This window comes from Photinus pyralis, unplaced genomic scaffold (assembly GCF_008802855.1).
Source record: "Photinus pyralis isolate 1611_PpyrPB1 unplaced genomic scaffold, Ppyr1.3 Ppyr1.4_LG9, whole genome shotgun sequence".
NCBI lineage: Eukaryota > Metazoa > Arthropoda > Insecta > Coleoptera > Lampyridae > Photinus > Photinus pyralis.
Window position 1 is genome coordinate 5202787 of NW_022170878.1, and position 22097 is coordinate 5224883.

General features: G+C 39.4%; 2 protein-coding genes across 2 annotated transcripts in view; one reads left to right on the forward strand and one right to left on the reverse strand.

Annotated features, from left to right (window-relative positions):
• Positions 1-21857, reverse strand: part of LOC116181503 (pre-mRNA-processing-splicing factor 8) — a 29610-nt gene extending 7753 nt beyond the window's left edge. Inside the window, exons 1-19 of the mRNA XM_031501883.1 lie at positions 21737-21857; positions 21463-21681; positions 21244-21412; positions 21030-21194; positions 20765-20980; positions 20503-20715; positions 18815-18940; positions 17991-18625; positions 17711-17937; positions 9243-9569; positions 8537-9034; positions 8300-8492; positions 2656-3082; positions 2462-2608; positions 2086-2413; positions 1802-2038; positions 1257-1753; positions 930-1206; positions 719-879 (exon numbers count right to left, since the gene is read on the reverse strand). Coding sequence (XP_031357743.1) covers positions 719-879; positions 930-1206; positions 1257-1753; positions 1802-2038; positions 2086-2413; positions 2462-2608; positions 2656-3082; positions 8300-8492; positions 8537-9034; positions 9243-9569; positions 17711-17937; positions 17991-18625; positions 18815-18940; positions 20503-20715; positions 20765-20980; positions 21030-21194; positions 21244-21412; positions 21463-21655 — 5036 coding nt within the window. The 5' untranslated portion in view covers positions 21656-21681; positions 21737-21857. The remainder of the gene's footprint in view (positions 1-718; positions 880-929; positions 1207-1256; positions 1754-1801; positions 2039-2085; positions 2414-2461; positions 2609-2655; positions 3083-8299; positions 8493-8536; positions 9035-9242; positions 9570-17710; positions 17938-17990; positions 18626-18814; positions 18941-20502; positions 20716-20764; positions 20981-21029; positions 21195-21243; positions 21413-21462; positions 21682-21736) is intronic.
• On the forward strand, positions 10728-11443 carry LOC116181534. Its single transcript, XM_031501929.1, has 3 exons — positions 10728-10941; positions 10993-11181; positions 11235-11443. The coding sequence occupies exons 1-3, from the start codon at positions 10741-10743 to the stop codon at positions 11373-11375; spliced, it is 531 nt and encodes a 176-aa protein (XP_031357789.1). The 5' UTR covers positions 10728-10740; the 3' UTR covers positions 11376-11443.
• Positions 21858-22097: the final 240 nt, after the last annotated feature.

Below are 22097 nucleotides of genomic sequence, written 5' to 3' on the forward strand. Positions count from 1 at the left end.
GAAAAGCAAATAGCACAAACGAAAATAATTGTGCAGTACAAACGAAGCACAAACGATTCCAGTGGTTTGTTTTACAATAGTAATAGGTTGGGTGGGGGTGGCATTTCTTTGGCCCCGCCCACAGATTCTCCAGGAAAGCGAAAATAATTGAAGCACAAATAAGCACAAACGAAGTACAATCGAATCCAATTTTTTTTTCAAAAATGGAAGCAATGGGCGGGGCTGGGGGAAATGGACGTAGATACAATTATGATGTTCAAGATTACGACGCGTATCCCCGACCATACACTTCGTCAATAACAGATAAATATTATTTAAAATGCAGGGAAAGTGTAGACACTTTATCTGTATTTCAACTATTGAGATTCAATACACTTACCTTAAAATTCTGGTATGCTACTGAAGTTCTTTACATTCGACATCAACCCGTGAAATGTCTTTGCCAATCTTTTGTTTGCAAGATTTCCACTTACCGAATTTATTGAAACAAAATCATAGTCTACAGAGTTCTATAGTGAGACTCATCGTGAGATAAAGAAAGATGGACAACAAAGTGGTGTATTTTTGGGGCTATGCATACATTCTTGACCGAATTCCGCCCTCATCAAATGCAATTCCCGTTATATATCCCCTCGGCACACATTCAATTTTTTGTGTAATGCCTGCCCTCTCCCCCACATCTCGGCAAAAACTCTTAAAGACCCCATCTGTTACTTACTTTGTGTCGGCAAGAAGTGACGGCCTTGAAACGTTCCACTTATAAGCAGAAAACAGTAGAATATCTGCGCACGACGAGTTCATCTTGTACGATTTACGCGGATGGATGGTCTCCTTCTGTACAGTTTCAATTTCCAAAGCGTCCAATTCTTGATCGAACACCTAAGACGGATTGACGAAAATAATGTACAACGACCGAACGATCCACCTACCTGACAGAGATCCATGACGATCGACTCGTGCACCTTCTGCCATAAATGGGCGCGGAAAATTTGGATGAGCGAAATTTTCAAGGTGGGAATTTTGCCGTGCATAAAAATGCCGGTCAGATCGAGCTGCACCTGAAAGCCGACGTAGACATTGGCGCGGTTAATTGTCGGCGACCACCACAAGGTGAAGCGACGATTCGGAATTTGGTTCAAACCGGACCGTTGGGCGTTGGTCAACTTCTTATATTTCATCGACTCTTCAAAGCCTGAAGCTTTCTCCCTACGGTCTTCAATTACAAAACAGTTCTTGAATTGTGGGGGTGAACTTACCAGAAGAGACCCTCCCATGTAGGGAAATAAGTACCCTTGAACAATGTGTGTTCTAAGATACCTTCAACACCGCCAAGAGCTTGAATCATGTCTGTACGATAATTGTTTAAGTTCCACAGTTTTCCGTCGTGGCGCTGATGCGTCCACCAGAACGGGTTTTGCTTGAGCACTTGGTACTGCTTGAATTCGGTACGAATTCGCCATCCCTTGTCATAGGCCAACGTGTGCCGATCCTTTTGAAAGAGAGTGTTGATACGGGGAATGCCACGATCCCACGAATCCTCCAAATCTTCGAGGGTGAGTCGTCTGTTCTGCGCGTTCGCCTCTTGTCGCTTCAACGCGTACTCGGCCCAAACGCGCTGCGAGTCGATAAACTCAGACTCCCACGGCTGTATGTAGCGGTACAAGTTCGGAATCAGCTGATCTTCGTCGTGACTCATACCCGAACGGAAATGCGTGATCCCGACGTCGGTTTGTTTGGACCATCGCAAGTCAGACTAAAATGAGTTACGATTAAAAAGGAACCACGGCTAAGAATTACTTACTTGAGGGATCAGGACATGGCCCATCGATAACATTCCCAGTCCACCCAATTCTTTAGGAGTGTAAAACACAACTGGAGGAAATCGACTAGGCATTTTAGAGTTGAGTCCGATCTTAATTCTCGTCTGAATTTTATTTTCGCATTTCACCAACAGATCGAGTAACTCCTGAGTGTTAACCACCGCCTCGCGGAAGTACGTCATCAGACCGATCAAGGCCGTGTTCCACTTGTTTACGATCTGAAAGGACCACGTGTCAGTTAGCGGCTTGCAGTACGAGTACGAACCTTGGTGAAGGTGGTCGAACCGGACGCCATCAAAATTTGACGAACCCGATTGTGGAATCGGCTCATTGACTCGTCGTCCACCCTTAAAAAGCACTGGGCCGTGCGCTCCTTGCTGCCTTCGTGTTGTAAATTCCAAACGCCGTCCCGATGCGTGAACTCTTCGTGTTGCGTGCGACATTTGGGCAATATCCTGCACTCGAAGCCGCACATGTTGAACAGTAAATTGGGGTTGTCTTTGGAGTAAACGCTTACAAAGCTGTTCTCCCACTGAATTGTGGTGACGGAACGCGGCAGGCGGTTTTTAATGTCCCAGAAGACTGCGCGCCCCCTAAAAATGCGAAAAATTACTCGCTCACCCTTCACTCGGAGGACTTACAAGTTGACGTCGTGCTTCATTAGTCTCATTCTGGCATCTCGCGGCCAGCACTTCTTGTTGTTGTAACCGACAATATTTTCGTTATTGGGATCGGGATGCTCGGTCAGATAGCGCTGAATCAGTTCGCGCGCTTCCTCCGCGGAGAATCTACAAGCGAACGAGGTGAAAAGGGGGAGAGCACGAGCGGGACGTACCTGAAGAAGATGTGTATGCGATCGACGTATCTGCAGTACAGGCGGATGGGATGGGCCGCTTCCGTCGGTATGTCTTGGAAGGTTAGAAAATCGTTGGGCATTTGCGGGGGGCCGGCCATTTCGCTGGCTCGCTGCAAGCCCAAAACGAGCAGGTCGAGCACGAGGCCGTAGTACTGCGTGATGAACGACGCGAACTGTAGGCCCCGAATGATGCCGTAACTGTTTGTGTGATTCATGTCTTTGTAGTTAATAACCACGTTATTTTTCGCCGTCATGTAATCCGCGATGTTATGATCGACGATCAGTCGGAGTAGACGATTAAGTAGTGTCAAGTCGATTTTCTCGTATAGTTTCTCGAATTTCGATTCGAGTAGTACATTGCATTCTCCTTCTGTTACATCCCATACGTCTTGTAAGTTATTGATACCTATAATCGACAAAAATGTCAAATCTCCGCAAGAAACATATTGATAAGTAGGGCCAGTAAACGCGCTAGATCGATTGAAATGCACGCGGAAGACTCGCTGTTTACTGGTTCGAATAAGCAATCATGTACCGGAATGATTGTCGCAGCCAGGTTACTTAGTGTGTTACTGCCCTAAATGTAACTTCTATTACAGGAAGTGACGTCGATGAATCCTTTGCACATGTCTACTGTCCAGCTAGTGTTGTAAAATTTGTTTCTCGTTGCGAATATTCGAGAACGTTCGATAATCTTCGAAAATTTTCGGTAATATTCGTCTTTTACAAAATATACTATACCATTCGGACTATTCTATACGAATATGATGTTGCCAACTATCAGCGTTTGATATCAACAATATATTGCTGAAACTTGAGTCATATGGGATAACAGGCGTTCCGCTGAGATTACACAACTATTCAATACAGTATGGACGTTTTTACGAGCCATATAAAAAATTAAGTTGATTTCTCGGTAACGAAACGTATCAAAAATCGGTGTCTTGTAGAGCTCATTGTATCTATGAACGGTGATATGGTTCATCTGCACGGACCGACTACAGAATCCTAGTGGGCATGACTGGACATTTTCAATTATCCCGTTTTTCTCGGAATTGCTGCGAAAATCTTCGTCTGCGGCACAACGTTGGCTTGATGCGGTCCATCCTAGGGGACGATTCAGCTTAAAACTGCATGAAGCGCTCTACGACTAATCGACTCGCGTACGTACGTACGTTCCGAAACCTTTCCCAAGGATAAGTTCGCAGCCCTCGATTTATCCTTAACTTAATTTTGAATGCATAATTTATAATGAATTAAATTGAATTGAAGATTACATCATTTAATTTTAAAAGCTCACCGATTCGGTGCGAACTACCGAAGTTCGTCGCCATAACGTGCAACAAAAATTGGAAGTACTCATTTAGCGAGTTCAAAGTCTCTGTTCCCTGGAGTAAGCGCACATACAGGGTGAGTTTTTTTTTCATTTTAAGCATTGGGATCTCGGAAACCATAAGACATACGGATTCGGTTAAATGAGGAAAGAGTTGTCGTTTTAAGAGCTTATTTAGGATATGCTATGTTTTTTGAAAAAAATCCACAGTTCACTAGATATGAGCGAAAAACAGATTTAGTGATTTTTCATTTAACTGTTGTAGAATCGTTATTATTAGAAATATAACAAAATGACACGAATAAAAGTTTTAGACATTTTAATGCTTAAGATGATGAACATACTAATTTATTTTTAGATCTTACAATTTTGGTGTTATAGACAGTAATTAAGAGAACAAAAATGTTTCCCATGGCGAAATCTGTTTTCACTACTCTTAATAATACAAACAGTTCTGTATCATGTTTATTTGTCAAAGTAAGTACAATGAACCTTATTATCATTGTAAACAGAAAAAAATGCACTTTTTAAAAATGTCACAGCCAACTATGATTACCATTAAAATTATAACTCGAAAATTATAAAAGAAGAATAAATATTAATAAATGTATGTTATGAAGCGGAAAAAAATCTACAATTTTTGTTCTTTGCATATTTCTGTATTTCTAATACTAAAGATTCTACAACAGTTAAATGAAAAATCACTAAATCTGTTTTTCGCTCGTATCTAGTAAACTGTGGATTTTTTTAGAAAAACAAAAGGATTGAATAAGCTCGTAAAACTACAACCTCATTTAACCGAATCTCTATGTCTTCCGGTTTCCGAGATCCTAATGCTTGAAATGAAAAAAAACTCACCCTGTATATGAGCAATGGTATGGCAAACTGCATTACTTAAATACAACTACGCCCATGTCCAAAGTCACCACGTATACGATTATCTTTTGGGCAACTCCAGTGCTGCCACTGTTATTAGTACAAAAAGGCACAATTCGTCGCATTTGTAATGCTAATATAAGAGAGGCTTTAGGCTAGGGGGAAACAACTTTGAATTTTTGGTGTACATCTCATTGAATTAGTTTTGATTTTGATTAATTAACGTGAATTAATTTGAATTACCAAACTTTAAGGATTGGTGTAACTCTATAAATATATCGGCACAGATAAAATATTATCTGTGATATCGGTCAAGTTTGTGAATTTACACCTTTTGGAACAAAATGGCGGCCACTTATATATTAGCGTCGAATTTTAAATGAGACAGTTATGCTTTCTCCCAATCGTCCGATCGCCTACTTGCTCGCTACCTCGCTCGATGATGGTTTCATGCCCATCGATTTAAAAGAGAACGGGTGGACCGATTACGATAAAATTTTGCAGGTGGATTCTTTTATTAAATTTGAAGATAAGAGCGCGTTAAGTGGCAATGTAGGCCAACAAGTACAAATTGTGCATAACCCTTGTGCAGGTAAAGCGCATTTTTTTTAAACACCCCTACGAAATTTCTTCCATAAATAAGAAGGTTGGCGCTGCACATTCTACACAAAACCAAATTTTGAAACTGGTGTTAAATTTTCTTTTATTCCAAGTGGCTATGTATCAAATTTTATTTAAATGCCCAATGGTTACCTATATTTCTTCCAAACGTCCCAGTCGCCCTTTGTAGGTACTTTCCTTTGACAATTCACTCTTAAGATATAAGGAATTATAACCGATCACGACAAGGGATCGAGGAGGAAGACTATGGTTAATATAAATTAATTCCTTTCGTTGAGACCTTTCATTAGAGTACTATAAAGGATAAAACTAGTTCCACCCCCCTTCCCCCTCCGCCCCGTACTTTGATAAGAGGACAGAAAGAAGGGCAGTAATTTGTAGAAAACTGTTTCTTTCGTTGAGTTATAATTTATTTCGATGAGACCTTTCATTAGAATACCATGGAGAGTAGAACACATGTGTTTACACCCCCCTCCCCACCCAATTTTCTAAAGTTTAACTTGGCACCACTAAAGGCATGTGTATGCAAAATCTGAGACCAAAAACAGCATCTCGGGAAATAATTCGTGGGGGGGGGGGGGCCTTTTAAACAGCAAAATTTGACGGCCGTCTGGCACACCTACTGCAAAAATTCAAGGATTCTAGGACCATTCCCCTAGAAGTAGTTCGAAACGGCAGAAGTGGGTTCGGACGGACCGACAAAACACAAACAATAGCACATTTTTTTCAATTCTTAAAAAATGCGCTAAAAAATAAGGAAGGCCCTTTTGACATCTCCGTTAGTTATGAACCGAATTACATGAAATTTTGCATGTAGGCATCTCGAATAAAAGTAAAACTAATTCAAAAAACTATTTTTTATTTGTTAAGATATTTAAATGATTTGAATTAACAGGAATTTACGTGAATTAATTTGAATTTTTGGTGTACACAAAAAATGGTACTTGTTTCCCCCTAGGCTTTAAAGATTTTTTCGTTTATTTTACTTATTTACCAGTAAAGGAAACTATACGCTTAAGGCTACATAAGAGAAGAGAACTAATATGCGAGAAAATAAAGCGCGTTAAGATAAGAGCGAGTGTTCAAGCAGATAAGAGTCGAACCGCTAGTGTTGCCCGTTCAAAAAATTTGCTGTGGCTAGCACAAATACCATCCGCACACCTACGCATGTGCGTTCAGCTCTTTCTTTGAGGTCTAAGAATGTGTACTAAAGTCGGTTTCGATCGGTTCAGCCGTTTGGCCGGAAAAGAGAGTGGCTGACAGACATCATAGAGATTTTGTTTGTTTCGGATTCCTGGTGCTTCGAAACGTCTATTTCTATGAATTTTTACCCCAATGCAATACCTTTTTATGCGTGCGGGTGGTAAAAACCGTCGTGACGGTGTTTCTGCTATAGATTCACATATATAAAAAATAAAGTGAACGATTGGTTTTCCTTGGGGTGGTTTCATCATTCGAGTTCGGCGAGTACATGAGTAAAAATTGGGTGGGAGAAAGACATTCTTAGCCAAACTTTCAGGGCGAACGATTTGAGTTGTGTGCGCCATTTTTGAGATCGCGTGAAGATTCTTTTTGAATTGAAAGCCGTACCGTAGTATATAAACGAATTGTTTGTCGCACAACCGGAAAGTTGTGCCACCAATTTCGACGAAATTATTGTCGGGAGTGCTTTCAAATTCGTTAATAAGTGGCTGGTTTATGCAAAATGAGGAACTTAATTCCATACCCGAGTCGATATAGTTTTCAACCGTGAATGGTTGCGAAGTGTTACCTCTTAACGCGTAAGCGAACAATTCGTTTCATAGTATTAGTGCTCTGTTTAAATAAATTGTTACCATAAACGCGTTCCGGTCCAAGGTGCAAAACTTTCATTGCGTATATATTTGGAGCGATTCGACGATTAAAAAACAAGTGATATTAGATCCACATTAAACGGCAACCGGTAAAAAGGTTAAAGACAATTAATTCGTGCTTACGGAACAATAAACATATAAAATAATATCAAACCGAATGAATCTTTTGATAGTTATTTATAGTTTTTTAAAAACAATAAAACGCATCTAAGCTTTAAATTGTTTATTTCACATACCTAAAAACGAAAAAGGTTTTTTTGTGTCACTTTATTATGCCATAATAAATACTGCACCTTCAACACAAAACTTTGTCAAAAATTGGAATGAAGATTCACAAACCTCATAAAAACCTAAAATATTCACGAAAATGCAGCTACTGCACGCGTATACATAAAATTCGCGTAACATTGTGAAAACGGGGACTGAGCGATTAAAAACTAGTATAATCTGAAAATTTTGGACGACTGTTCCCGTAAAGTTCTCAAGAATGTATGGGAAATATTCGCTTATTGTGAGTATTCATTCTTAGTACTGCGAATATTTCCGAAAATATTGCAAAATCACGTCTCACAACATTCCCTACAATATCACGTGCCATTAGACGTGACGTGATCACGTGACGTCACTTCCTGTAATAGAAATGGCATAAATAAACAATTAAAGACACTCAATCATTGCGCTTCAGGGAATTAAGAATCGCTAATTAATAATTCCACTCCATCTTAGAGCGCAATAGTGCTGCGCATTGGGCGGCAACGGAATATTTAAGGTTTTCAGTATTATATGCGTATTATCATGCTATTCCTGCATTGCTTAGTCCGAAAGCTGCCTTTCAGCTAGTGGCTGACTTTTTGATTTGTATTTATTTCTATGTAGGCGCCTCGGTTACTTTACCAACCCAACTCACGATATATCTACTCCATGATGACACAGTACTTACCTTGACACCATTTGTAAACCAACAACGGCGGAGGTTCAGTATCGGCAGGTTTAATCCAGGGCGGGAATAACCGTCGCTTGTCCGCCTCGTACCACAAGTACTGGTCAAGGTAGGCGTCAGTTATTTTTTCTAAGGGTTCGACGTCGTAAACTGGTATCAAATGGCTGTAGAGATCCATGAACTCGATTCCGACCTAGAATCACAAGTTTGCACATTTTTCGGTTCTCTCGACTTTACCTCTTTAAAAGCTCTCTGGGTGAGAAGATGCCGCTTAATTCTAGACAGCGCCTCGTGCGGATTGTCGTACGCTTGCTCGATCAGCCCCAGCTCCTCTCTCTGACTCTGATTCAGTCGAGATTTGACACTGTAGGCCTCCTTTAGCCTCTCGAGGGCGAGGATTAGTAGTTTGGTGTCGTGTTTGTACGAGAGAGGAGGGAACGGTATCGGTGCGAAGCGACGCGACTCCAACCAATGCACCGTAGTCGTGTAGATCGCGACCGCTTCCTCAGGCGAAATGTAAGGACCATCCTTCAGGTAGTTATGCTGTCTCTCCTGCTCCGCTTTCAGATACAAACGGGTCAGTCGGCCCAAGTTCTTCTTGCACACCGTCTTATCGACGGTAGCTCCTCGACGTATTCTCTCTCGGTTATAGTGAGCGGTGTTGGTCCACCAGTCGGCTTTCATTTTCACGTAACGCAGGATCATGTTCTCGATGGGAATAGGCAAGCCTGGAACCTAACCTCACTATGTACTAATTTAAATAACAAGACTGGAATACAACAGAAATCAAGATATCAGACGGCGCATTGTCCGATCCCCGTCCCGTTTGTCTACACAAACTCGAGACGGAGATCGTCAGTCAACATGTCAACTGAGTTCCGGACCCCTGCGCGACTCATCACATCAAACGGGTACACTCTCTCAACACTCGTCAACAAATTACCTTCCAAGGGATGTTCGCCTTCCAGCACCTCCACGCCTCGGACAGATGCTGCAGAATCGTACGCGCCTTGTTCTGTTTGATACCTTCAGGCATCATGTCGACGATATCGTGCATAACGGACGCGCGCAGCTCCAGGTCGAAATGCGATTCGACCCTCTGCTTCGTCACCGTCTTCGCGACACCCTTCGAGTGCCGTCCCTCGAACTGTCTCGACAGCAAATTGCCCAGCCAACGTTCCAAGAGCGGAGTGATGCCGCGCATGAAGAAGAGCCAGACCCGCCAACCGGGCGCCCAGAAACCGCAGCCGGGACCTTTACCCACAGGACCCTACGCAAAAATTTACTGCATTAGAAATATCTCTTGCATATACCCTGCTGTGGTTTTATTGGTATGAGGTATGAGCACAGATTTAAACACTCCAGATATATCATGCTTGGTTAAAATAGTCTGCGCTTTCTTTGGATTTACGCGTCTGGTGAGTTACATCCAAACTAAATGTAACCAATATAACTATTTTAATTTAGGATTCTCACCAAAAGTTTATTTTACAGAAACCGATAAGTAAACAGGCCACACACCGCAGTGTTTCATCATGTAAAGAAATCTTTTTTATGTATTATAAGCAAGCAAATTGACTAGGTATTTTGTACCTGTGTTATCATACTCGTATCATATCAGCGATTGTGATGTAGCCGGGTAACCTCTATCATTATGTATTTATTATACGATGCCTCTACCTATCGATTTCAAAAAGAGGAATTCATTTTCTCATATTTTATAATGTACCTACTATACCTACATACCCAAATAGCAAATTAAATGAATTAATTTCAATTTTTTCGTTTAATAATATAATTCGTCCAAAAGATCATAAAATACGATAGGTATAAGACAAGTCATACAATACAATTATAATAAGGGTACTTGCAACATAAATTCGTCCACTAAGTAATAAGCCTTACTTAAAAGGATTAAATCGGGTATGGTTTTTATATCTGCACCATTGAATAAAGTGGTTTTTATTCAATGTCTGCACTAAGCATATTGTACAGGGTGGCCAACTAAGAATGCGAGGTACTGTATCTGAGAATCTATCCATCGTAGAGGCTTGCGGTAAAAAAATTCATTACTAAAACGGCCACGAGCAAAACCTGGAAAATATTTTTAAGTTTCTGAAATGACCGCTAGGGGGCGTAACTGCAATCTGGAATCTAAAGTCACTAGATATACAGTCCTATTCTCGTGTATCTTGAAAACTTTTCAATATTGAAACCTTTTCAAGTGACTTTTACAATATTGAAAATTATTTGTATTCTCGTGCTCACCTTGTAATCGTAGGTTTACGTTTTACAAGATTGAAAAGTTAACAACCATGAAGTTGTAACACAGTGTAGCCAACCCACAAATGTGAATAATGTGCGCGTGCGTAAGTACAATTAATCAGCTGTTTGGTATAAATACAAGTTGATTTAAGGCGTGGTGTTACGTGTAGTTGACAATGTTTTCAAAAAAATCAAGGACATCGAAATCGCAATATACTATTTATGTAGAGTACTTAGAAAAAAATTGTTTGTTAAGAACTGGAAAACTTTCTCCTAACTTGGGCCCAGAGGATCTTCATTCTTTGTGGCTGCAACTAGCAGAGGAGCTAAATGCATGTGGAGATGGACCCACTAGAGAAGTTGAAGGATGGAAGAAGGTATTTTACCTACTTTAATATACAATTGTTAATTATATTTTCTGACTACAGGTGTTCACTGCGTGGAAATCGCAAACTCGCAAGAAAGCACGGGAGAATAAAGCACTAAATGCTCTCGAAATAGGGTTATTAAGGGCAACCGGCACAGTGGTAGTGCATGGGATTTCTACAGTACCTGAAATAGGGGTAAATGAAGTGCACGAAGCGATTCATGCAGTTGAAAACGTGGAAATACAATATGTACATCATAATTCAGGTATTTTGTAAAGCACGTTATTAACATTTACTTTCAGGTTGACGAAGTAATACAAGATGTAGATGGAGCGGTAGCCTCACTGGATGTTCCCATAGAACAGATACTCCCTACCCATAAGGACGCCTACATAAACGTTGTTCATTGCTTCAAATTGAATAATTTTAATGATTCAAAATAAATTAATACAACTATTACATTTGTTCCACATGTTGTAATACATCTATTAATAAAATAAATTCAGGATCATTCATATTGGAAACGAACCCTAACCTTTAAATTAACTTGAAAAATGGCTAGCAAGGATAATCCGTACTTGCTAAGATTTCAATATTAAGTTCTCAATATTGTAAACTTTTACAATGACTAATGTGTCACAAGAATACGAAACCGAGATCAAATTGGGAAACTTTTCAATTCTTGTTTACTTTTCAATATCGTAACTATTTCAAGATGCACCAGAATAACACCGATAGAAAGTACCGCAATCATCCGCCATTTTTGGGCAAATTTGCTGCCAACTTGACAAATAAAATCTGAATAGCTGTCATTTTTTATAACCTAACTTCATAGTACTGTCATGTTTTATAAGAATATCATTGAACTATATACTCTGTAACAAGTATATAGTTCAATGAAAAATATATACAGATATCTCCAAACAGGTGGAACAATCCCTAACATTAAAGTTACTAGAATCTGGTAACTTCCGCCATTTTTGGGCAAAAATCATGCGTTGTCACTCTAACACACGAGCCCAATGGATTGCGGCACTTTCTATATTTAGTGACTTTACTGGAATCTAAAAAAAGTGATGTTTCTGTGAATTCCGCTATATTAACCTAACAAAAAAATGTCCGGTCTTGAACAAAAACGCGCTTGAGTAGCTCGACGCATCGAGTAGGTACTTTCCAATTTGTTTTATACACTTCGAGATTATGCGTTTTTAGGGGAATAAAAAAAATTTCCCTTAAGTGATTGTTTTGTCCATCTGTCCGGCTGTCTGTCTCTTCCCCGTCTAACTCAAGAACGAAAACAGACAGCGATGTCAAACCTTCGCCAATCGATTTCTACGAGTTCAAGGATCAGCGCTATTGAATATTGAATACTGCAAGACGTTAGTAAATCGAATGAGTAAAGCAACCTAGCTTCTCCGAACCTTAGCAGCTAACGTCTCACAAAAAGTATTAATAAATGCCTACTACGCTTTAATCCAGTGTCATGACTTACGCCATCATAGTGTGGGGAAATTCCGCATCGCATAGTGATGTATTCAGAATGCAGAGAAGAGCGGTCAGGATAATCGCAGGGTTGGACTACCGTGCAAACTGTCGCGACGCGTTAAAAATTGAACATTTTGACCTTTCCGAGCGCATACATTCTTGAGTGCCTGTGCTTTGCAAATAAGAACTTTCACACCTTTACTTTAAATTGACAAACGCATGACCATAACACCAGACTACGACACAATGGCCCGTATGAATAAAAGTAAGCAAATGCTTATACTTGCAAAATTCAAAGTAAATACTCGTAACTGCCCCTTCATACTGGTCTGTTTAGCATGGTTTAGCAGCGCTGCACTGCGTCCTGTCCTTCTGCTTAGAAGCGCTGCTAAGTCGCCCAGTGCGAAGGAGCACTTACCAGTATTTACTTTGAATTTTGCAAGTATAAGCATTTGCTTACTTTTATTCATACCGGCCATTGTCCGTGTAAAGTTCGGTAAACTCACTAGATCGCAACAGGGTCCTATAATACAGTCTCAAGTGTTTCTTAATTGCATACCGATAAGGCTTAGACTTAGAACCGCACATTTTTAGAAATAAAATGAAACGCTTTTTAATTCGTCAATGTTGTTTCAGTCCCGAAGATTTTATTAAATGTGATTTTAATCAAATATTTGTCCAGCATTAGTTTTGTTTGTCAATGGAGTGTTATTTTTTTCATGATGTTTGTAACGTATACACTTGTTATCTGTATTTAGGCGTTTTAGACTATCATACCCAGAGTTGGACTGGGTCACTGGGTCACCTGGGTCATTAAATTAAACTGGGTCACTGGGTCACGTCATACTCTTTCCAGTTAGACCCAGTGACCCAGTTTGACCCAGTGACCCAACTTGACCCAGTGACCCAACTTGACCCAGTTTGACCCAATTTCCGAATATTATTGAGGAAGTTTTTTTTAAATTAAAAGTTACTTGAAATTGTTTTGGATGGTACCTAACAATAATTTAATTACTGGGCCACCGGGTCATCACGGGTCACTGAGTAAAGATGGGTCACTGGGTCACCGGGTCAAGCTGGGTCACCGGGTCAAGCTGGGTCAAGCTGGGTCACCGGGTCAGTAAACTAACTGGGTCACCGGGTCACTGTATGCTTGACCCAGTCCAACTCTGATCATACCTATAATGAATGACGATATGTAAGTACAAAGTAAAAAACGAAAATAGTATATTGAAAGACAAGTGTTACAATGCGACCTATTGTAATACGACTATTTATATTACAAGATAGGAGTATTACAATAAAGCATTGTAACACGTGTTTTTCATACTATTTTTTCTATTTCGGGGCTTTAATTTAATTAAAAAGTAATTATCAAAAACTACAGGAAACTTTAGAATTAATATGTCTTAAGTTGGCAACACCATTTACGTTGACAAATTTTAAGTTGGCAGCGTAGATAAACACAACACTGACATTTGGAAACTTTAAATTCCGTGAATGTGTAATTTTTATTCGTAGATAAATTTATTTATGGTGGATGTGTAAACTGCTGATTTGGAATGTATTAAGTTCTTCGTGTACCAAAAGTCAAGGAAAGCACATAAACTTTATGTAATTTGATTTCACATCTGATGATTTGACGTTGACGTCTTGGCGAACTGCCAACTTAGAGATAAAAAGTTACCAAAAACAATGTTACAATGGAACTCATTGAAACACTGTTTTTGCCGAAAACAGTTGCACAAAAATCTCATTGTAACACCGAAATAGAAAAATAATTTTTTGCCAAAACGGTTACTATGATTTCGTTAAAATTTTGCGAATGTACATTAGGCATTATAAAGGATGTAAAACAGTTAAAAACTTTTTCTTAATATCTGAGATTTTGGCAGTGACGTTCATACAACTTTTTTTTTCAAATAACAAGGCAATATTTGTATTCAAGTATTCGAAAGACTTTTTTTTTGTGTACAACGCAATTATGCTACGTTTTATTATAAAAAAGCGAAGAAAAAAATGCCCAAATTAAACAACTATCTAGCAGCTTTAGTGCACGGTTAATATTTAGGATGAGCGATTGCAGAAGTTCGGTCGTTGCATTCTTTTTGGTTTTAATGCAAAGAACTTAAGATGAATTATCAATACCTATGTTAAAATATCAGTTGTACATGTATATAGTAATACTGCAGTTAATATAATGAATAATTAATATCACAAATTTAAATACTAAAATCTGTTTTAATATTAATACTGTAAAAAAAGGTAGAGCACTACACCAAGCAGAGTTGGACTGGGTCACTGGGTCAACTGGGTCACGTCATATTCTCTTCAGTTAGACCCAGTGACCCGGTTTGACCCAGTGACCCGGTTTGACCCAGTGACCCGGTTTGACCCAGTGACCCGGTTTGACCCAGTTTGATCCAGCGACCCAATTTGGCCCAGTAACCTAGTTTGATCGAATAACGCAGTTAAGTCAGTGACCTCGGTTCAGGTGTACAGATTATGAAATAAATGAAACTTAATGCTGGTTTGTTGAAAATAATACTCGATTGCTGGACAACTGCCATTTCTGTGATGTTTATTTTAATACTGCCGCAAAAAAACCTTCCATGTCCCGAATTGTATTATAGTAATGTTATTTCTAAACAGTTCCTTCCTTCATTTCTTTGCTTCAGGGCTTACCAGTTGCTTACTGGTGTTCATTCACATTTAATTTTCTTCTACTAGTTAGCTTAATCCAAATAACGGTTTAAACTGGACCACCGGGTCACCGGGTCAAACTGGGTCACCGGGTCAACTGGGTCACCGGGTCAGTAAACTAACTGGGTCACCGGGTCACTCTATGCTTGACCCAGTCCAACTCTGACACCAAGCCCCCGACAAAAGAGTCGTGTCATTGACAACTTACTGAGTTTTTATGTCAAAAATTGAATTTGCAGGGGTAATTTTAAAAATTTATTATTCGAAAACGGTGAGAGATATTGAAAAACAGTTTTCAATGCTTTATTAAAGAAAGTTTGAATTTTCTTATGGTATACGAAACCGTCTAAAAAAGTCAGACTACGTCACTTTTTCAAAGCTCTCAACTTTTAAACTTTTAAATTTCGGTAACTCTATTTTTTTTAAATGGCACTCCCCATTTTGTTCTTCACCGTTGTTTTCCTTTTTCCTAGACCTTTAATTTGATACAAAATGTCAAAAGGTGCTTCAAACGATTTCCGATAAAAACAAAAGAATAACACCAAGCGAATTAATTTTTTTATTAATTTGCTACAAGAAGTAACTAAAACATGGAATAGCTCGGAAACCGTTTGAAGCATCTTTTGACATTTTGTATCAAATTAAAGGTGTAGGAAAAAGGAAAACAACGGTGAAGAACAAAATGGGGGGTGTCATTTAAAAAAATGGAGTTACCGATATTTAAAAGTTCAAAAGTTGAGAGCTGTGAAAAAGACACGTAGTCTCACTTTTTTAGACGGTTTCGTATACCATAAGAAAATTCGATCTTTCCTTAATAAAGCATTGAAAACTGTTTTTCAATATCTCTCAGCGTTTTCGAATAATAAATTTTTAAAATTACCCCTGCAAATTCAATTTTTGACATAAAAACTTGAATATCGACGAAGCCCTTGGAGCAAAGGGTCAACTATGGGGTATCGTTGTACTCCAAATTCGAGGTAGAATCCGAAAATGTAAAAAAAATAGGGGGTCCCTATTTAAAATAACAAAGTTGATGGCTACTTCCGGTATTTCCGGAAGTGGCGCCATCTTGAAAATATTTTAGTTCAATTCATCATGTACCAAGACCAAGGGTCTTATCAGTTTATTTTCATTTTCAAAGGTTTTCCACGAGGTTTTCCATATCTTTCTAACTGACGCTCGTCAAGAATGACCCTGTATAGTTACTTTTTTTTTGCGAAGGGCTATCAACTTAAACATTTTTGGGTAAATTAGCTTAAGATCATGCCGAATTTAAATATGACAGTTTGAACCACGATTTTCGACTATAGATCATCACTTAAAAGTCGTAAATTTGAGAATTAATATGTGAAAACCATTATTTGTACTAATTATTCAGGTCAGGGTTTTTTAAATTTTTGGCTTCAGACGTATAGGTGGGTACATTAAGATATGGGTAAACCCAAAATGAAGGAAACATATATTACACTAAAACTAAAGGTAGATTATTTTGGGAGCAAAGAATGACCAACTTTGAGGCAAGTTTTTAAAACTTGTTTTAAAATTCGTAAGTACAAACTTTCTCAAAAAGTGACTGCAACAGCGCACTTATTTCTCTTTTTTTTACCACAATTCCTAAGTGTTAAAGTTAATTGCCATTTATATAGGGACCAAATAAAGGTGAAAATATCTAAATTTTTCACCCATGTACGACACCTTTCTTATCCGTATAGTTTGAAGTTAGGGGTTGTTATTTATGAATTGCCACACTGCTAATATTCACAAACAATTACCCGCTTTTGCCATTTTTATACAACCTTGGAGAAATACATACGTATACAAAAGGTTTAAGAGGTAGAAATTTCATTTATACGTATATGAGATAGGATATCGAAATTAATTCATGATAACAAAGACACATGTCTCAATACAATAAAAATAAAATCTAAAATGTTTGAAAGAAGCCTTTATAGATGGCATTTTAAAACATGTATAGATGCCATTTGTATAAGTATTGACGCTAACTACTTATACCCGCAAAATTAATAGTTACTGAAATCACACATAGAGGCAATACCTGCTTGAATACTTTACCGCGCAACTATTTTTCCTATGCCATGAGCTATCTGGAGTGTTTAAATCTGTGGTATGAGGTAAATTTCAGTTTTTTTAAGATTATGTGGTTGTTAATTTGGATTGAATACAAATTCGATGGTTGATTTATTGTTCAGTTAGATTACGTCAAGAAAGATTAGGGACATCTGGAAATAATTGCGTTGTTTTTTAAAAGTTTATCTCACGTAAATCCGGTCTTGCGATAAGAAGCACGTTATCACTGCGTAAAAGCTAGTTAATTTGAAGATACACAAGTGTTCGCCGTAAGTAAACACAGGTGTAGATGCATATTCAAGTTAGACGAGAGGGACTGGCCGTCATTTTTAGTGTGAACCTTGACAAAATGATAAAGAAGTAGGATCGGAAGGGATAGAATTGGTTTTGGTGAAAGAGAGTCAGTCTTGGTGATTGTAAAGTTTACGTAGAAGAAAGTTAAGTAAACGTAAAACTCAAGGCAGGTGTTAATGTGGGTGGTCAACAATATAAAACATATTACCGTGTTGAATCTGTAGTAGACCAAGTGCTTGAGATCTTTGCACATTCGAATTTGCCTCATCAGCTTATACTTGTAACGATACATGCCGGTAAGTTGCCCGACGTGCGCGAAGATGTACTGCAGGCCATCGGCAAGCTGGAAGGCGTCGACGTTGTTCAGTCGGTACTGGACGTGCGAGTCGATTATCAACTTCGTAAGGCGAAGAATCTCACGACACAGATGGAAGGCTGGAATGAGAGACACTAACATTCGGAAAGTGCGAGCTAAAATGAACGTTTACCATTTCCGAATCTGGACTTCTTACGTTCTTTAGTTGTGAGCGTCTTGACTGGCTTCAAGTTAAAATTGTAATCTAAATGCAAGTAATTGAGGTTTTTTCGGTGAATTAACAGGTTAAGCATGTTGTACCCCTGGCGGCAGACTTGTAAGCCGGCCTCGACCCAATCGAGCGTAGTCGTTTGGAAAAACTTAGTCGATTTGAACGAACGGAATAAGTAGCGCTTCTTTTGCGCCTTCGGTGGTCGGTGTTTAAGCGCGTTCAAGACGAAATATTTGAGAAGCTTTTGATAGCTGACTCTGACCTTGACGGGTTGGCCGGGAGGACAGTGTTCCTGATACCAGGTCTTGACCAACGGAACGTCGATCGCTCGCCGAGATCGCCCAGAGCGCAAGTTAAACGGGCGAGGTGCCCAAAGGAGCGCGATGCCATTGGCCGTATTGTCAGTGTATAAAGGTGTCTCCTGTAGAAACGGTTGGACGATTTCCGGAAGAATGTACTCTTCGTCATCTTCCGGCAGCGGTTCGAGACTTTTGACCGCGTGACGATGGGAAATGGGATTGATTAGCGGATCAAAGTAGAACGCGGGCAAATCTGGGTCTTCAGTTTTAATGTAAACAACGTTGGACGTGTGATACCTGCAAGGTGACTTGTTACACGCTCAGAAAAAAAGTCAAAGATTAACTGTCGGTGACAATCAGCAATTTTCCATTCAACTTTAATGTCAAACTGAATAACCCACACAATATAATCTGTCACGCCGCTAGTAACTTGCTATATGAATCGAACAACAAGTCTCAATGGCGTGACCGGTTAACTTTACTTACCACGACAGGTGCACAAAGTGTGGTAAATTGTTATACAGGTACGGAAACGCAATGCGATACTCGGTACGGACAGGTTGCCGGATAATGATTTTGTTTATGTCGTTAAACTCGTTCCAATCCTCGTCTCTGCAAATATAAAGTAATATCAGCAACACTTCCCGAATATCAAGGCGTTGTTTATTGCTAAAATATGCTATCAGAAAGCGCATTATCCAACCTCCAATTGTTTTGTCTACACAAATCCAAAGGGAGATTGTCAGTCTACATGTTGACTGACTTCCGGACCCCTGCGCGACTCATCACAGAATAAGTGAGCAATCTAATGAACACGTTTGAAGAGCATGTACATTTTTAATGCTAAATTTTCGGGCAGTCAGCCCTATTTCTTTAGTTGAAGACGCAGTTCGTCATTTTGTGCAGAAGCAGGTTAACCAAAGTGGTGTCAGAAGTTGAACAAGTGTTCCATTTCGAAAAAAGTTTCGGATTGAAAATGCAGGCAATTGTAGTGCACAGCGAGGCCTTTTTTGATTTCTTAGCGTGTACATTTTTTACGCTAAATTTTCGGGCAGTCAGCCCTATTTGTTTAGTTTAAGACGCAGTTCGCAATTTTGTGCAGAAGCAGGTTAACCAAAGTGGTGTCAGAAGTTGAACAAGTGTTCCATTTCGAAAAAAGTTACGAGTTGAAGATGCAGACAATTGTAGTGCACAGCGAGGCCTTTTTTGATTTCTTGAGCATGTACATTTTTTACGCTAAATTTTAGGGCAGTCAGCCTTATTTGTTTAAGTTGAAGACGCAGTTCGTAATTTTGTGCAGAAGCAGGTTAACCAAAGTGGTGTCAGAAGTTGTGTTCCATTTCGAAAAAAAGGTTCGAGTTAAAAATGCAGACAGTTGTAGTGCACAGCGAGGCCTTTTTTGATTTCTTAGTATGTACATTTTTTACGCTAAATTTTCGGGCAGTCAGCCCCATTTGTTTAAGTTGAAGACGCAGTTCGTAATTTTGTGCAGAAGCAGGTTAACCAAAGTGGTGTCAGAAGTTGTGTTCCATTTCGAAAAAAAGGTTCGAGTTAAAAATGCAGACAGTTGTAGTGCACAGCGAGGCCTTTTTTGGTTTCTTAGCGTGTACATTTGTTACGCTAAATTTTCGGGCAGTAAGCCCTATTTGTTTAGTTTAAGACGCAGTTCGCCATTTTGTGCAAAAGCAGGTTAACCAAACTGCTGTCACAAGTTGAACAAGTGTTCCATTTCGAAAAAAGTTTCGAGTTGAAAATGCAGGCAATTGTAGTGCACAGCGAGACCTTTTTTGATTTCTTATTTTTACTTGACGGCCGCCTGCGTGCGGAATAAGGTTCTCTTCTTATTAAAAGTTTCTGCCATCCGAACAGCAAAAGGGACACTTACAGACACCTTAAAAATGTTCTTTTAGAGAAATTCTCTAAGACAGTTCCCGAAAAGGGGGGGTTTTTCAAGGGGGATGGGACACAGTAAACAATATTTAGTAATAAAACGTAAAAGTCCGACCACCACACCATAACAGAATTTCAAAAACCATTTTTTTTATCATATTTAACCAAGATCAGTGAAATCAAATTTTTGAGATTTTTGAATTATTCAATTTAAATTTTAAGAATAAAAAAAAAAATTCCAATGGCAAGCCATAACCACCAAAAACAAAAGCATCACGACTTACGCTGGATTGCTATCTTTAATCAACGGTTCGAACTTCGGTCCACCCGGAATGGCCATATTTAACGCTTTCGCGGTGAAAAAACTTTTTGTATCGAATAAGTAAAAGAAATTTTGATCGACTAAATCGGTCAAAAGCTGATTGGCCAGTCGATACAATGTTGCCATCATTGGCAGCTGTAAATTCCACTTGCGGTAAGTTGGTCCATTAACGTGCCTAAAACACAGGAACAATTAATAAGGTAAACTGTTCCGAGTCGACGTACTTAGTGCCGACTAGGGGTTTGTGGTCGTAAAACCACTTGATAACGGGAGCATCTTCCTCAGTATCCAAATCGATCTGTATCGCTTCGAGCGGTTCTACATCCAGCACGTTATCGGCATAGTCTAGGGGCGGTTCTTCGTCATCGAAGGGAGGAAAACGCATACGTTTGAAATGGCGTCGATCACGTTTTTCTCTTCGCATCATAATCCACATTGTGCTAAAACAGGGTGGTGAAATTTGTCGCGAGCCATCCCCAACAAGCTTACCCCCATTGTGCGATGTATACGGGTTCGATGATCCATGGAATTTCGTTAACGAAGGTAATGGCACCGGTAATGTGATAGAGTACCTGTACGTCACGAATTTGCTCCCAGGGCATCGGCATATTCTCGAGCAGCTTCATAACGGCGTGCGGCATATACTTCAACGCGCTACAATTTCAGCGTTAGCAAAAATTAAGACAGAGACAACGGCACATACCCCAAATAAACCCGTTTATCGTGACGATACTTTCGACTACTCATATCACCGTGATCCCGAATGATCTTACGTATATGCTCCGGGGGCATATCTTCTTTCTGTGCGTCGACAAAGCCTAACTTGCGCTTGTCGGCGAAACGTTTCGATTGCAACTGCTGCCATTTTTGCGCTGTAATAGCAGTACAAATAAGCACTGGTCGACGTTTTACCTACACGTACCCTTCTCCTGCAGTTTGTCTTCTGTCATAATGTCCGATTTCGGATGGGGCGGTGGAATCTGTTGCTGTAATGCGTGGGCATGTGCCTGGGCCGCAGCAACTTGCGCTTGGGCATGGGCCGCAGCCGCCAGTTGCTGCTGTGCCATCATTGTGGCCCAGGGGTTGGGCCCCAATAGGTATGGGGGCATCGACATGGTTACTTTTGTATTATTTAGCTCGTCTTGTTTTAAAAAAAGTGATAAGTTCTTTATAAACGATTAATGCTAATAAACTACCTTCATTATCACCTAATTTAGTAAACACTTTACACAGAAGTTAAAAACGTTTTATTACGTTTTAATTCACAAACACATATAATACGCCATTTTATAACCAAAAATCAACCGGTTTTTGATCAGTACCAACATAACAGAAACAAGAAAACCATAAAAAATTTGGTCGCATTCAGCGTCTCCATTACATTCGCCATGTCTTTTTCCAAATACCATCCAGTCTAACATAGATTATACAATGATTTCCTTTAAGCCGTTTGTAACGATCACTTATTTAGTCAAATTTTTAGTCATTTTTTCTTTCAATTAAGATAATGCTATCCTAAAAATGTCATAAATGATGAAACTGTATGTAACATTCCAT